Here is a 13,335-nt window from a genome sequence, read left to right as displayed (position 1 = left end):
CAGCCACATGATGGTCAATACCAGGTAATGCCACTCTCTCTAAGAGGTGACAGTGGATTTATGCCATTGTTTGTGAGGTCAGAACATGGCAACTTTTTAATGTGCTGGGCTTTTTTTCACAATGTTAAGCCAAGTTCATGAGTGTGAGTTTTCTTTAGTACAAACAGGAGAGTTTGTTACTATGCCATGTGATGATTCTCCCACAATGATCTTTTAGAAAAGTGCCAAAGGATTGAAATAGGAACTTGTGACATTTACAAAGAGTTGTTAAAAGCCTTTGTGGTTCCTAGCTTTTACAGCTACTGGGCTGGTGGAATACATCCCTATTACCACGTCCTACATTCAACTTCTACAAAGCGGTGCCAAGTTACTATACTCATAATTTCCAAAATGACTGTTTCAAGCTGGCATCTTCCACTGCACTTGTACTCTTGAATTGCCCCTCATTTGGCAGTTCTTTTTCTAGTGCTCCTATGGATGGTGTAGCCTAAAACCTGTGCTGTACTCTGAGGTAGTATCACCAGCTACCTTCTGTTCCCTTGTGTGTGTTGTAACCTGCAATGGAATGTAAGTGGCTCTAAACCTCACTATGATGTGATCCATCATTTTCTGGTATTCATCTGCAGTTAAACCACAGATACCCAGCATGAATTTAGCCACTGGGTCAATATTCAGACATTATTTTCTGTAAACCAAATGAGCTTTTCCTATGCTGGATTTTTGACAGAGGAGGTAGAACTGTATATTTTAGCATATCCTGATATAGTTAGATTTGACATTCAGAATTCCAGTTGTTTATCCTGAATTTTTAGGAAGATCCATGCCAACCATATTCCAACCATTTTCAGAAATTATGCAGGCATGTGTATACAAACAGAAATTACAAATGCATCAGATTAATTTAGAAAGGTAGATTTAATCCTAACAGAAGAAGGCAGAATAGACCTCATCAAAAGCTAAAGAAAAGATGGAAGCATTCAGGCAAAATCTCTGACAGTGAGAACCATTTGTCAAGTGGTGGGCTGATTCCTCCACCCTTTGAAAGTTTGAAGTGAGTATGTCCTGCCTTCTGTGAAGCTGCTTGGCCAGAATGTTAGCAGTTGTCTGATCCTCACCTGCTTTCCTAGAGCTTTTTAGCTGTTCTCCAGCCTCTCAGTTCCTGACTTGTGCTTTGTTAAACCTGAACTCCTCACCAGGGTACCTTGCTGCCAGAAAGAATGGGCATTGTCAGCAGAAACTAATTATTTCCTCATCACATTTTATCTTGCCACAAAAATGTTGTGATCTGTCCCATTGTTTCCAGTGCTCCCAAATCATTCATGTACAGCTGACACCTCCTGTGCGGCCAGCGGTGTGGAGGATATGCTAAACTGCAGGCGTGAGAAAGTGCGGAACAGTGAGGTCAAGTCCATTAACCAGACTTGCTCAAAGTCAATGGGTGCTGAATTCTGTCACTAGGAATGCCATGGTTGGCTTGGCCACCCTAGCAGCATGAGATAATAATAACAATAATGTTTAAAACCATGCTCTAGCCAACCAGAAGACCTGGGCTTCATACAGCAACTGATACATAAAATGCTATGGCCTGTGTTAGAAGAAAGTAGCTAAAGACCTTTCTTCAATTGTGTCATGTGTATAACATCAGTGGAAATTACAGTAGATTTCATTTTAATCCATCAGCTTGATTATTTTGGTTACTGTTTGATCTTCTGGTTTGGTTCTGCTGGATAGAGAACTAGGAAGAGCTGTTGCATAGGGATTCATAACATCACCAGAACATTCTATCTTCATTATTACTGTTTGATGTTTTCACAAGTAAGGCTGATATCTGCTTTTTCCACTGAGGATAGTGAAGTAGCCATTACTCTGTAAAGTAGTTAAAGTAGCCATTACTACTTTACACTGGGTAGTGTAAAGTAGCCAGGGGAAAAAATGAAGAATGAATGCAGAAGGCTGGAATTTTGCTGCCTTGCATTCTAGCCATGCCTATAATGGACTTCCCATTGGGCCTGTCCTTCTGCTCTCTATGGAATAGGGAAGGAGAAACAGTGTTTCACCTTGCGGATATGTTGGGAAGACAGACTCAGCCTTGGGTTTGAAACACATATACTGCGGTAATTAGAACAGTACAAAAGCAAATAAAAACAGGAAGAGGAAAAGTACCTAACCCACAAAAGGATTTAGTTGATGTGCAGCAAATGAGATATGGGACCACAGATTACGTGATGAAGTTAAAAGAAATATTGAACAGCTGCTTTGCTACACAATTCTATGAAGTGAAATGACATCCTGCAGGAAAAATAGTCCAGGCTCATTTACTACCCAAGAGGGCAGAGCTAAGGTTACAGGGACTATAACAGTGTTGTCATTTCCTTACTCTCAGGAGCTGCATTTTCCAACTTGATGGCTTTCCTCATGTAATTGCATTTTATGTGATGATTTTTTAGAGCCTGATTCTTGCTAAAGTAAATCAGGAGGAACCCCGCAAAGCCAACAAAGAGATCTCAGTGAAATAATGAGGGGAGGCACTGTTGAATCAGGCATGCTCAGTCCACAACCTTCTCCAAATTCTCTAACAAATGCCCCATGCTGGAATAGCAAGTAGGTATCAGATGAAAACACAAAACAATGACAACAGTGCATTTTTCAGTAGCCACATCATATTATGTGATTGACGTCAGGTTGAGTTATATTAGTCTGCTTTTCATTATGTTGTGTTATGCCTTTTGACATAATGCAACACACTGTAAGTAACATAAAGTGACCTCCAAGTATAAAAAGGGACACAGTTTTTGGCAGATTAGATAGTGGCTGTGAATTCTCAGAGAGGGGAGGGGTCAGTCAGAGAAAGAAAGAGGTTTGTATTCAGTGTCCTGAGCAGCAAATGCACAGAACTTTTAACAGTTACAACAGCCCTGGCTGTTTCCAACTAGGTGTATGTGCCTCCACTCAACAGAGAGGGAAGATTCTCACTGGGATTTGCATGCTTTAGTATGTTTAATATTCTGCAGAGGTATCTGTAATAGCTCTGTCATTTCTGTACCTGAACTGGAGGAGCCCCATTAACAGTGAATGTAAGACTAACTTTCCTGAGACTTACCTTGTTGCCAGGCTCCAAAATACAGCAGTCAGACCAGGCTTAACCAATGGTCTTTCTGAGTGGTACTGTCTAACCTGCCCTCTGTATGAAGAATTTAATCAGCTGTTAAGAAAACTACTGCAGGGGGAAGGGGAATCATCATGGCTCTGAAAAGAAGGGGAGCTCCTCATTAAGGTGATTAAGGAGAAGTGGGTGCTTCAAGGGAGGTTGCTGGTTTTCTCTCGGGGGCTTGAAATCCACCTCACCTTGGTAGTTGTTGATGGTGGCTTTGTTGGAACAACCTGGCATTCTCACTGAAGTGAGACCTGCTTGAGAGGCACATGGTCTATACTCTTGATCCATGGTTTGACATGGGTTAGTGATGGCCTTGGCAGTGCTGGGGAATGGTTGGACTTGACTCCTCCAACCCTGCAGTCCACTCCGCCCTTCCGGCTAACTCCCAGTTACATCCTGGGTATGACGTGCTGTGGTATGGAATACCTCTTTGGTCAGTTTGGGTCAGGTGTCCTGTCTCTGCTTCCTCCCGGCTCCCCTCCTCCCTGGCAGAGCATGAGGCCCACAAAGTCCTTGGCCAAACCAAAACATCATTGTTTTTCAGCTCTGTTCCCAGCTGAAAGTCAAAACACAGCACTGCACCAGCTACTAAGAAAGAGAAAAATGACTGCCACTGCTAAACCCAGGACAATGATCTTAAAGGTCTTTCCCAACCTAGTAGATTCTATGATTCTATGCATTTTCTGTCATTTCTCCATTTAGAAATGTAGCATGAATTAATATCTACTTAATTTCCAGGCATGCACCATTTCTTTCAGATGTGCATGAGATGCTGCCCTTGTTTGTTAAGCTGCTAGGTAACAGAGAATTAGTAGTTACTTCTTCTGAGCAGTGTGCAATAAAGCAGCTCTGCTCTCCATCCTGCAAAGAGACCTGTGCAATCAGACCCCTGTGACACTGACATCCACAGTGCTCTGCATGACTGCAGAGATCTACCTTTAAGTATCATTTTGCAGCATCAGAGAGTCCAGAGTTAAACATGAAGTGTCCTGACAGTATTGTTAAGTTCATAAAGAAAGCTGTTAGCCTATACTTGATAAGCTCATAAGGAAAGCTGTTACCCTTTGTAGGACAGCAAACCTTGCTTATGGCCAGACAAGACAGTCTCAACCCTGGAAAATCTCACTCTGATTTGCAGCCAGGTTGGACCTCAGGAGACTTACTGTTATTATTTTCTTTGCTAATAAATCATTATGTTGTCTCCTTCGCAGCACAGAATTTTCAAATCAACCTGTCCCTGTGACAGTCTGATGCTCTGAAGGAGTGTCCTGTTCCGTTGAGTCACGTGGGAGGAAAACACAAAGCAGTTGAAAGACAGATCCAAAACGGGTAGCAGAAAGGGCCCTGGAGGCAGCCTTAAGTTTGGTATTTAATATTTCAGGTAAAATACTCACTTAGCATCAATTATCTTGTTGGGTTCTTCCCCCCCCCCCTTTTTTTTTTTTTTTTCAAATGAAATTGCCTCTGAATCAACCACTCTCTAATTACCACACTGAATGATTGAAATTTTTAGGGCAATTAAATTCAAGCCTTTCTTTTTCAGTTCTTACGTTATCCCCCCTCCCCCCTTTTCTCCCTCCCCTCTCCAGTCTGGAGCCTTTCCATAATTTGGAGGCAGTTGCAGAAGCTAGCAGACCTTTAAAGCCAAGATGTATGTCTCCCTTAATTCCTCTGTGGATTTGTTTTATAGACTAAGCAGGGAGGGTTCTGGTCTCTCAGGACATGTGCGTTGCAAACACACAGTATCGTGTGGGTTTTATCCTAACATGTCATGTCATTTAAAAACAGCTTGGAAGAAGTAATTTAGTATAGGAATTTTGTGAAAAGACAAAGATCAAGGTAAAAAGTACATGCACTATCGAAAATGCCTGGAAAACTAAGGAGCAGATTGATGATAATAATGATGATTGATGAGATATTAGATAAGAGGAAACAAACTCCCAAAGAAACAGTACAAAGCATCTGTTAACAGAGCTGTTAGGATAAACTCATGAAATGGCTGGATGAAAACACAAGTATTCTTCCAAAAAAGGACACAAAATTCAGAGTGGAATCCTGGGCCCAGTGAACTCAGTGACAAAGCTGCTGCTCATTTGGCTGTCTTGTCAGGATTAGAGCCCTGATCCTGCAAAACAACTAACTGTATTCTTAAATGCAAGTATGAGCGCTATTACCTTAATTTCAGTGGGACTGTAAAGTCAAGCGGATGCCTAACATCTTTGTTGAATCAGGATTTAACCCAGGGAACCTGGTAAGTCTTTATCACAATGAACCTTTGAAACTATGTAAGATTTACCTTGAAATCCTGACTTTGAGGTTTCCAGATGACCAAATTCAATCTAGTATATACAAACCTGGCTCTGCTCTCCAGCAGGCACACGGACTGAGAGATTTATTTTTATGCTGTGTTACACTAGATATTGGTATAATGTCACTGAAACAGATGGACACTAGGCTGACTTCCAACTTGTATCCACAACAACTTCACTAAAGCCAGGTGAATTGTATTATGCTTATTTATTACTTAATTATCCCTGTAGGTGTTTGAGGTACTTCATAACAGCTGAAACAGTCCTTGCCCTGAAGAGTATGCACTCAAATCTAAGATTAGAGATGACAGCACTGCAAGGGGTTGGACCTGGAGGGAGAACAAGGCTCTTGTTCAGCTACGTACTTCAATGTATGTCTGTCTCAAAGTTCAGTTGATTGGTGAAGCACTTTTGTGACTCAAGGTTAGGGTTACTGGTGAAGGACAAGTATTTCAGATGCTAGTGTACGTATGTTCCTGAAATACCTGTTGTTGCTGCTGGTGTAAATGGATGTCCTTGTATAGATACTGTAACAGATACAGATTAGACCTTTAGGAAATCTGATTTAATGTCATGGAATTATGCCATTCTGTACTAGGTTAGTGTTTTGGCCCATTGTGATAATGCCAAACATGATTTATGAATCAGTGGAATGTGTAGGTATTAATGTCCGTGAGCATTCCTCAGGAGACGTAGCCCTTGTGGCTCCTATGCTGCCTCCTGTTTTCTCCTGCTCTCAACACCATATTCATTGCTATTCTTTTTTTGTGCTTAAAGTCCATGACTCTCCATCAATTTGCAGTAGTTTGAGATCTGACCCCTGGACTTCAGGATATGTGATAGATTCAGGGAAAAGAGACTTGACTTGAGGTACTTAACTGCCATCTGTAGAACAGTGCTTTTTCGCCATGGCTCCCCATTATAGCTGCACCTAGGCAGCACCTCAGGCATTGTTCTGGAGCTCTGAATGCAGGCACCAGGCTCTGGAGTGATCTCAGTGTCCCGAATTTATTGCTTCTTTCCTCTGCAATTTTTCAAGGTGAGTGTTTCTCTTTCTGCTATTTCAGGATGCCATGTCCACTTGAAATCTCTTTAGTGCATGCCCTGTGTTCATTATTTAGAAGTATGCAGGAAAGCCCCTTCAGCTCTAGCTTATTGTGAGTGCTGTACAATTGTATCCTAACTGCCTACTCTACTTATCTGCTGCATTATTCCTGTGAAGGCTAAAGCCCTGCACGGAACAGGTGCTTGGAATGGTATTGGGATTCAATTACTGCACTTTTCCAACCTTACATCTATTGTCTAAACTTGGAGCAGGCATATTTTTATTCCTTGGCGACACTATATAAAGAGACAACTGGCATTGTGTTTACTGGCTGACTAGTTGGCAGAGAAGGGGTGGAAGGCACATCAGCACTATGGTAGGTTTAATTCTTTCCCATGTCTGTCTGTTGATCTCTCTATTTCTTTCTGACTCTAACAAGTCAAACAGAGCAGTAATGACCACACCAGGCTCCATATAATCTCCTACTTAGTATCACATCCAGAATGAAGATCTCTGTCAAAGAGCGAGCTGTGAACTTCCAAGGACTTTTCTGCATATGTTTAACAAATGAGTAAGGTAGAGGACGTAGATGCATTTGCTGAGAGAAGGGCTCGGGCAACTCTTTCCAATACCATTGGGCAGCAGTGACTGGTGTGCAGTTAATGCTGAGGTCTGCTCTGGTGTGATGGGGAGTGAGGGAAAGGGGTATCTGTGTAACTGTTGCTCTTGAGGCTGTGGGGAGAAATAGGAAGTAATGCAGAAATTTGTGTCTTGTCCCTGCCCTGCTCACTGCTGGCTTTTAGCTCTGGACTCCAACAGCCACCTCTGCACCAAAAGTGTGCATGATGTGATTCCAAGGAGCAAAGAACTCCTGCCTAGAGAGCGGTGTGGGCAGATTGGGCTTTATCTTTGTCTTCTGCAAATTCAGAGGAATGACAACAACAATATTAAAACCAAAAGCTGGTTATTTTCTCTTTCCTTGTGTTTTTCCTTTTTGCAGGTCCTTTTCAGGCTGTCTTAAAGTAATACTGCCCAGTGGCTCCCTGGAGCTATGGAATATTTGATTCTGGAAAACACCGGAGAGGGAATTGTGTATGAAAAGCATTCTCAAAACTTAGTTTGAACCTGATCCCATTTAAGCAGGTGATGAATGGGATCCAAGTGTTGTTCTGAGCAGGATAAAATCATGTTCAAAGTAGTTTCTAAAATCCATGACAAAACCAGGTTCCAGTTTCAGTCAGTGCAAGCCCGGTGTCAGTGGTTTCACACTGAGTGCACAAGTCGCTAACCACTGTTTCAGGACTGAGCAGTGCCTTGTGCTGACCGTGCCTCTTCGGTTGTGAATTTACAGGTTTCCCTTTAATCAGCTTCACTGAAGTTGAATCCAGCCCTTTTGTGGGGTGGGGTGCAAGTGCTGGGCCTCAGGTTTTCTTTTTCCCCTCTTCTTTAGAATGCTATTTACCAGTTTCCTTCCCACCTATTTAGTTCAATGACACACCACAGTGCTTGATGTTTGAAGGTATTTCAGGACATTCTGTGGTGAAATTGCTGAAGTGAGGAGATGTGAAAATATAGTGACAGACTAGTCTGGCTCCTTGCTCTTGTTCAACCAATGATTCTCTGTGGTGGTTCTTTTCATTGTGCCTTTTGTTTTGGGAAAATATCTTCTGAGGTACCTTCCTATACAGGGACACATGAAACGGATTTAAAATGGGAAGAGAAAAATAGCTTTAATGAAAGAAAGCTGAGGAATATCTTTACATAAGGAAGTGATCATTTTTTATTAATCAGAGGGAAATGTATATGTAATTATGCTGGATGAACTCTGTGGGGAGGTTTTTTTCTCTCTTTATGATGTCTTAAGGGATTTATAAATATTACAGAGGTTTTATAGCATCATAATATTTCAGATGTGCAGTAAAGCTACTTTCAAAGGATTAGTGCAGACAAAGCAGCATAGTAAAAAATAATTACAAGTCAGGCAGTGCTACTAGGCTCTGACATCCAGGGCTGATGAGAGCGAGAGAGGCAGGGTTCAGGGAGATAATTTCTCTAACAAGAGCAGACCACACAAGTGCTGTGGAATGGAGTTCTGAGAACTGTCTGCAGCTCTCCGTTAATTCCAGGGCATTTCAGTGAAGTTGGGTCTGTGATGTCTCCCTGTGTGCTCTGTGATGATGGAGAGAATGGAGGGAGGAAGAGAGGCAGAAGGAAGGAAAAGGAAGCCTTTTTCTTATTCCCAAAACATTCCTGTGTTTATCCAGTTTGAGTGACACCTTGTAGCAAATTCTGTGTGCTGAAGGGAGCTGCACACCCCAAAATAGACTGCATTCTGATCAAATGTGTTTTCAGGCATCTTAACTGTCTGGAATGTACCACCTGTACTGAAACAAGCACTGACCTCAGCGGAGCACTGCTGATATCACCCGCTGAAAATATGGTGTGGTTGTGTATGCATCTGCACATGCGTGTGTGTGTACATGTGTGTGTGTGAGCACAGAGGGCTCTGTATGAGAGGAACTGTTCATCTGTTTATGTGAAGGAGGAAGACATATATATGCCAGAGAAGAAAATGTATTGGGTGGGGAAAGCAGCTGGTGAATTTTGGGTCATAGAGGTTGAGCAGTCTGTGATTGGAGAGGTTATCTGCTGTTCCAAGATGAGTCTGGGGAGATAATGCATTCCCTGTGTATATCTGAGCAGGAGAAAAAGGGAGACTGGTATTGGGAAGAGATTTTATGTGGGGCAAAGGAGAACGCTTGAGTGTATGGGAGTGTGAAGCAGGGAAGATGCAGTCCCACGGATTTTTGTATCTGGCAGGGATCAAAGGTGTGTGTGCCTGTGTGGGAATGTGGGAGGCTGGGGCTACGTATAAAATGGAGTGAGGATGAGAAGGGAGGAATCTGTTCGTGAGTGCAGAGTAGGTAATAAAAAGGTCTTCTGTTTCTCAGTTCTGATAATGTGGGGTTTTATTTGAATGATCTTAGGCTGCTGCCTGTTTGAAATGCAAATTGTGCCCTTAGAGCAGTTTATGTTGCTTACTCCTCTAGACTGTTCCCTCAAAGGCATGCACTTGGGTTGGCCTTATGCTACTCACCTGCCATCAAAAAGACCCAAACCCCACTAAAAAGAGTGGCTTGTCCATGGCTGGGATCTTCGGTGCAGATACAGGGTAAATTATCTCCGCAGAAGAAGCTTGTGAGACATTCATCAACAAAAATCCTGTCCAGTGCTGCACAAATCTGTTGGACAGGCCTGACATGGAGGTTTTGGTTCAGAAGCCAGATTCGATGATAACAAAAATTCAAAGACAGGAAACATCAGCACTGAGATCCCAGAGTGGATGAAAAACAAGGAAAGAGTGTGATGAATGAAAAAGTAAGAGTAACTCAGAGTTAACGTCATACTGTGGATCACAGTAGGGGACAGAATCTGAGCAAGATGATGGATGATTCTGTCTTTCCTGTAGTCATGGACATAGTCGCAGAGGAAGGAAGTATAAAATGTGAAACAGTGCAATTTAAAGCTGGTAGTATCTTCTGTCTAGTTTGCTCTGGGCTGAATACAGAAGGGTACAAGACAACAGAATCGGGCTCTTAATAATGTACTCTGCTATTTTGTCTCTGAAGGACTCTCTCCCAGGAGACCTGCTCCTCCATTGGTGCCTTCTCTGGTAACACAGTCACTTGCTGAGTGAGGAAGTGTTTCTGCTTGTCTTTTAACTCTGGCTGTCAGGAGCATCAAACTGTGTCACCTTTAGTTAGAGTATTTTCTGAGTGGTTTCTCTAAGGTTTGGTCCAAACAGGGAACTGACCTCCCCAAACTAAACCAAAACTGTGGCTTCTCCAGAGTGCTGCCCGTTTTGCCTGGCTGCCCATGGGGGCATTCTTGCTCTGCAGAAAATGCTAAATAGAGTTTGGTTACTTCATACTTACTGAAGGGGGGGAAGTGTGCACCTGAGCAGTCAGTGTGGAGTAGTGCCAGTTACGGAGCTGTACCTTTGCTTATCTTGCAGCAACCTGCCTGTTTTACCACACTTTCCTCGGCTGTCTGCAAAATTCATTGAGGGATTAAGATGATAAAGTTCTGCAATAATCCAGTGTCACTTCCTTTGTCTCTCTGGTGTCATGAACCTGCTCTAGCAGCAGCCTTTTATGAATTTACCAGGGTAAATAATGCCTCATGTTCTGAATGAGAACCAAGTATTTTCAGCTCCTTCTTCCTTTGCATATGGACATACAAACTGATTCCCTGCCCCCTTTTCTTTTAGGTCACCCTGAAATAAGAGATTTCTTCACTCTGATTCACTTGAGCATACACTCCCCTCCGCAACATATAAAAGATGAATCCCTATATCCAGAGAGGCAAAGGCTCTGCACACACGTTGTTCCTGCCTGCCTGTGTCACTGCACTATTCCTGTTCTCTCTGGCTCCCTGACACTGCCTGAGAGGAGAAATATAGGGAACCTCAGTGAGGGAGACTCAGCTCAAAGCAAATGCCTGCTTCAACAGAGTTTTCTTGGGACCAGATTTTAGCGTGGCTCCATTTTTTCATTTAAATCTTCTAAAACAAACCAAGACCAACAACATAAAAAGCCTTTAAAATCGAGGCTAATTGAGAGAGTGCTAACACCAGTAAGACAAATGAATGATATGCGCAAGCCTGTGGTTTCTCTTCTAAAGTGAAGTGTTGTTTTCTTCACAATGGGGTGATTAATACACTCAGGCAGGAATATTAATAGGCTTGTTCAGTTGTTGCAACATTCTTCCCACTGCTGTGCTATTGAGGCCTTGGAATCCAAGCCCAGGGGACCCTCAGCTCTTCAGTTTCTCATCTGGCACGTTTTGTATGTCAGTCTCAAAGCACATGTTGCAAAGACAGAGCAGCTATCTTTGCAAAGTGCAGCTCAGCACACTTTGCATTTTACAAAAGGGGAAAACAAGGCAGACAGAAGTGATGTGTCAGTTACACATTTACTCCTCTGTAGGTCACCTACTAAATCCTTGACAGTTTAGAATCCATATGGGTGCTCAGTTCTGTATTGCTGTTTTTACAATATCATTCTTTCAGAAGGATATTCCAGAGTCAGAATCCTGATTCTGGTCACTAAAAAATTCTGTAGTGTTTGAAGTCATCAGAGGGAGCAGCACAGACCTATTTCTATTCTCTTAGAGCTGCCTTTTGCTTTGACTTGCCCACCAGAAAGACAGTGACAATGTGCTGTATTCTGTTCCTGCTCCTCCTACTTATTTCTCAGCCTTCCTCTTCATAATTCCTGCCTCCCACCAGTCATGCAAAATCAAGGTGCAGTTTCTTTCTGTGATTATGAATTTCCCAGCCCTTCAGAGCAGATAAATTATGTTCCCAATACTGTGTATGCAAAAACCAAAGAGACTGATAATCCAAGATGCTCTCCATGTTTGATGCCAAAAGACTTAGCTTAATCCTGGTGATGGAAAGCCATTCCCATTCAACAGCTGTTCCCCTGTGAAATGTAGTGGTGGTCTCAGTCCCATTCCACACGTGAGCAGATCATAAATTGGATCCACATCCAGAGCTTCAGCAGAAAAACTAAAGATAGATTGAGCGACATGGGCACAGATCCCCTTTATCATCCCTGGAGATAACAAACCAGAGAGTAACACGGAACAAGTATTGTGCTAAGATGGATTTCTCCTAGCACGGGGATGGACTCTTGATAACTGGTCTTCAGTCTTTTTTGCCTTGATAGGACTTAATTAATGTAAAGAAACTTTTGGATATTTTTGTGTTGCTGGTCTGTTTCTAATAGATACTGAGCCACAACTTTTAGGTTTATCTGATCCTTTCTTACAGCTATAATCCTTGCTTAAAGCCATACAGCAGAGAGAACCCATTAAACTGAGACATAATGGAAGTATATTGCCAGTGTTTGGCATTTAGAGTTAATACTTGGAGCTGGAGCTCACTGTCCTTCATTGTGGTGCTGGCTTAAAAAGATGCAGATTGTTTGTGAACACGGGGAATATTTACCCTGCTGGATTTGGGTGCAGTACTTGGTCACAGCAGAGCAGAGCATCAGAATGGTGAAGGCCATTTTGTCTTCATGAAGAACAGCTACACAAGCACAAGAGAACCAGTTCTACTACCCCATCCGCAAACGTGGCAGCCAGCCTTGTGCCCTGTGGTCAGTTCCCCAGACAGTTTGCAATACATTCCACTGGGTAACATCTGCTTTCTTTTTACCTTGGGGAACAAATACATGTAAATACGTAGGATTGTCCTTTATATTTCCATTCGATCTGAAAGTGTTGAAAACCTCCACCAGGCACCTCACGTTACATGGAAGATTGCCCATTACTGCTCAAAATAACACTTATTTCATGTGTAGGAGGAGAAGGGAATATGTTTATTCCAAAATCAATATTTCTACATTCATTAAACATTCCACTTCTTCACTTTCTTTTCCATGCCTGTAGTGGCATTCTGTCCTGATTTTTATCCTCACTACAAAGACATTTTTCTTTCAATTTCCATTCCTATTTCCAGATTTTAGTGCTTTGCACTAGCTAATGGGAGCTTGACAGGTCTGGAGTGTGGGGATGGGGATAAGTATCTACCATAGCCCTCATTTGCAACCTGGGATCTAAACCAGGGTGGCTGCATGTGGAGATCTGCCTGGCAGATTAAATTGATCAGACAATGTATACTTCAAACAGAGTCTAGTGGGAATATTTCCTTGAGCTGTTCTGCTCCTTAGGATGTTTGAAATCAGGATTGAATTTGAACTTCCATGGGCTTTTTTACTTTGATGAAAGGAGACAGTAGAAGTTGCCTTCTGTTTCAT

General features: G+C 42.4%; 1 protein-coding gene across 9 annotated transcripts in view; it reads left to right on the top strand.

Moving 5' to 3' along the window:
- Positions 1-13,335, top strand: part of MYL10 (myosin light chain 10) — a 64,188-nt gene that overhangs the window by 35,580 nt on the left and 15,273 nt on the right. For 2 of the 9 annotated variants that reach the window (XM_061355518.1, XM_061355521.1), the window contains one exon: positions 4,366-5,405. The exons of 2 other annotated variants lie outside the window; for them this stretch is intronic. In XM_061355518.1, coding sequence (XP_061211502.1) covers positions 5,361-5,405 — 45 coding nt within the window. In that variant the 5' untranslated portion in view covers positions 4,366-5,360. Of the gene's footprint in view, positions 1-4,365; positions 5,406-5,694; positions 5,887-6,396; positions 6,503-6,739; positions 6,885-10,390; positions 10,677-13,335 lie in introns of those variants that run through there. 5 more of the 9 variants (XM_061355522.1, XM_061355517.1, XM_061355520.1 and 2 more) reach the window with 5 other exon arrangements.

This window comes from Neopsephotus bourkii, unplaced genomic scaffold (genome assembly GCF_033783945.1).
Source record: "Neopsephotus bourkii isolate Nb327-2 ecotype Australia unplaced genomic scaffold, CSIRO-AGI_Nbou_v1 NB_804, whole genome shotgun sequence".
NCBI classification, from domain to species: Eukaryota; Metazoa; Chordata; class Aves; order Psittaciformes; family Psittacidae; genus Neopsephotus; species Neopsephotus bourkii.
Note: the sequence above shows the minus strand (reverse complement) of the source record. Positions and strands in the feature narration are given on the sequence as shown.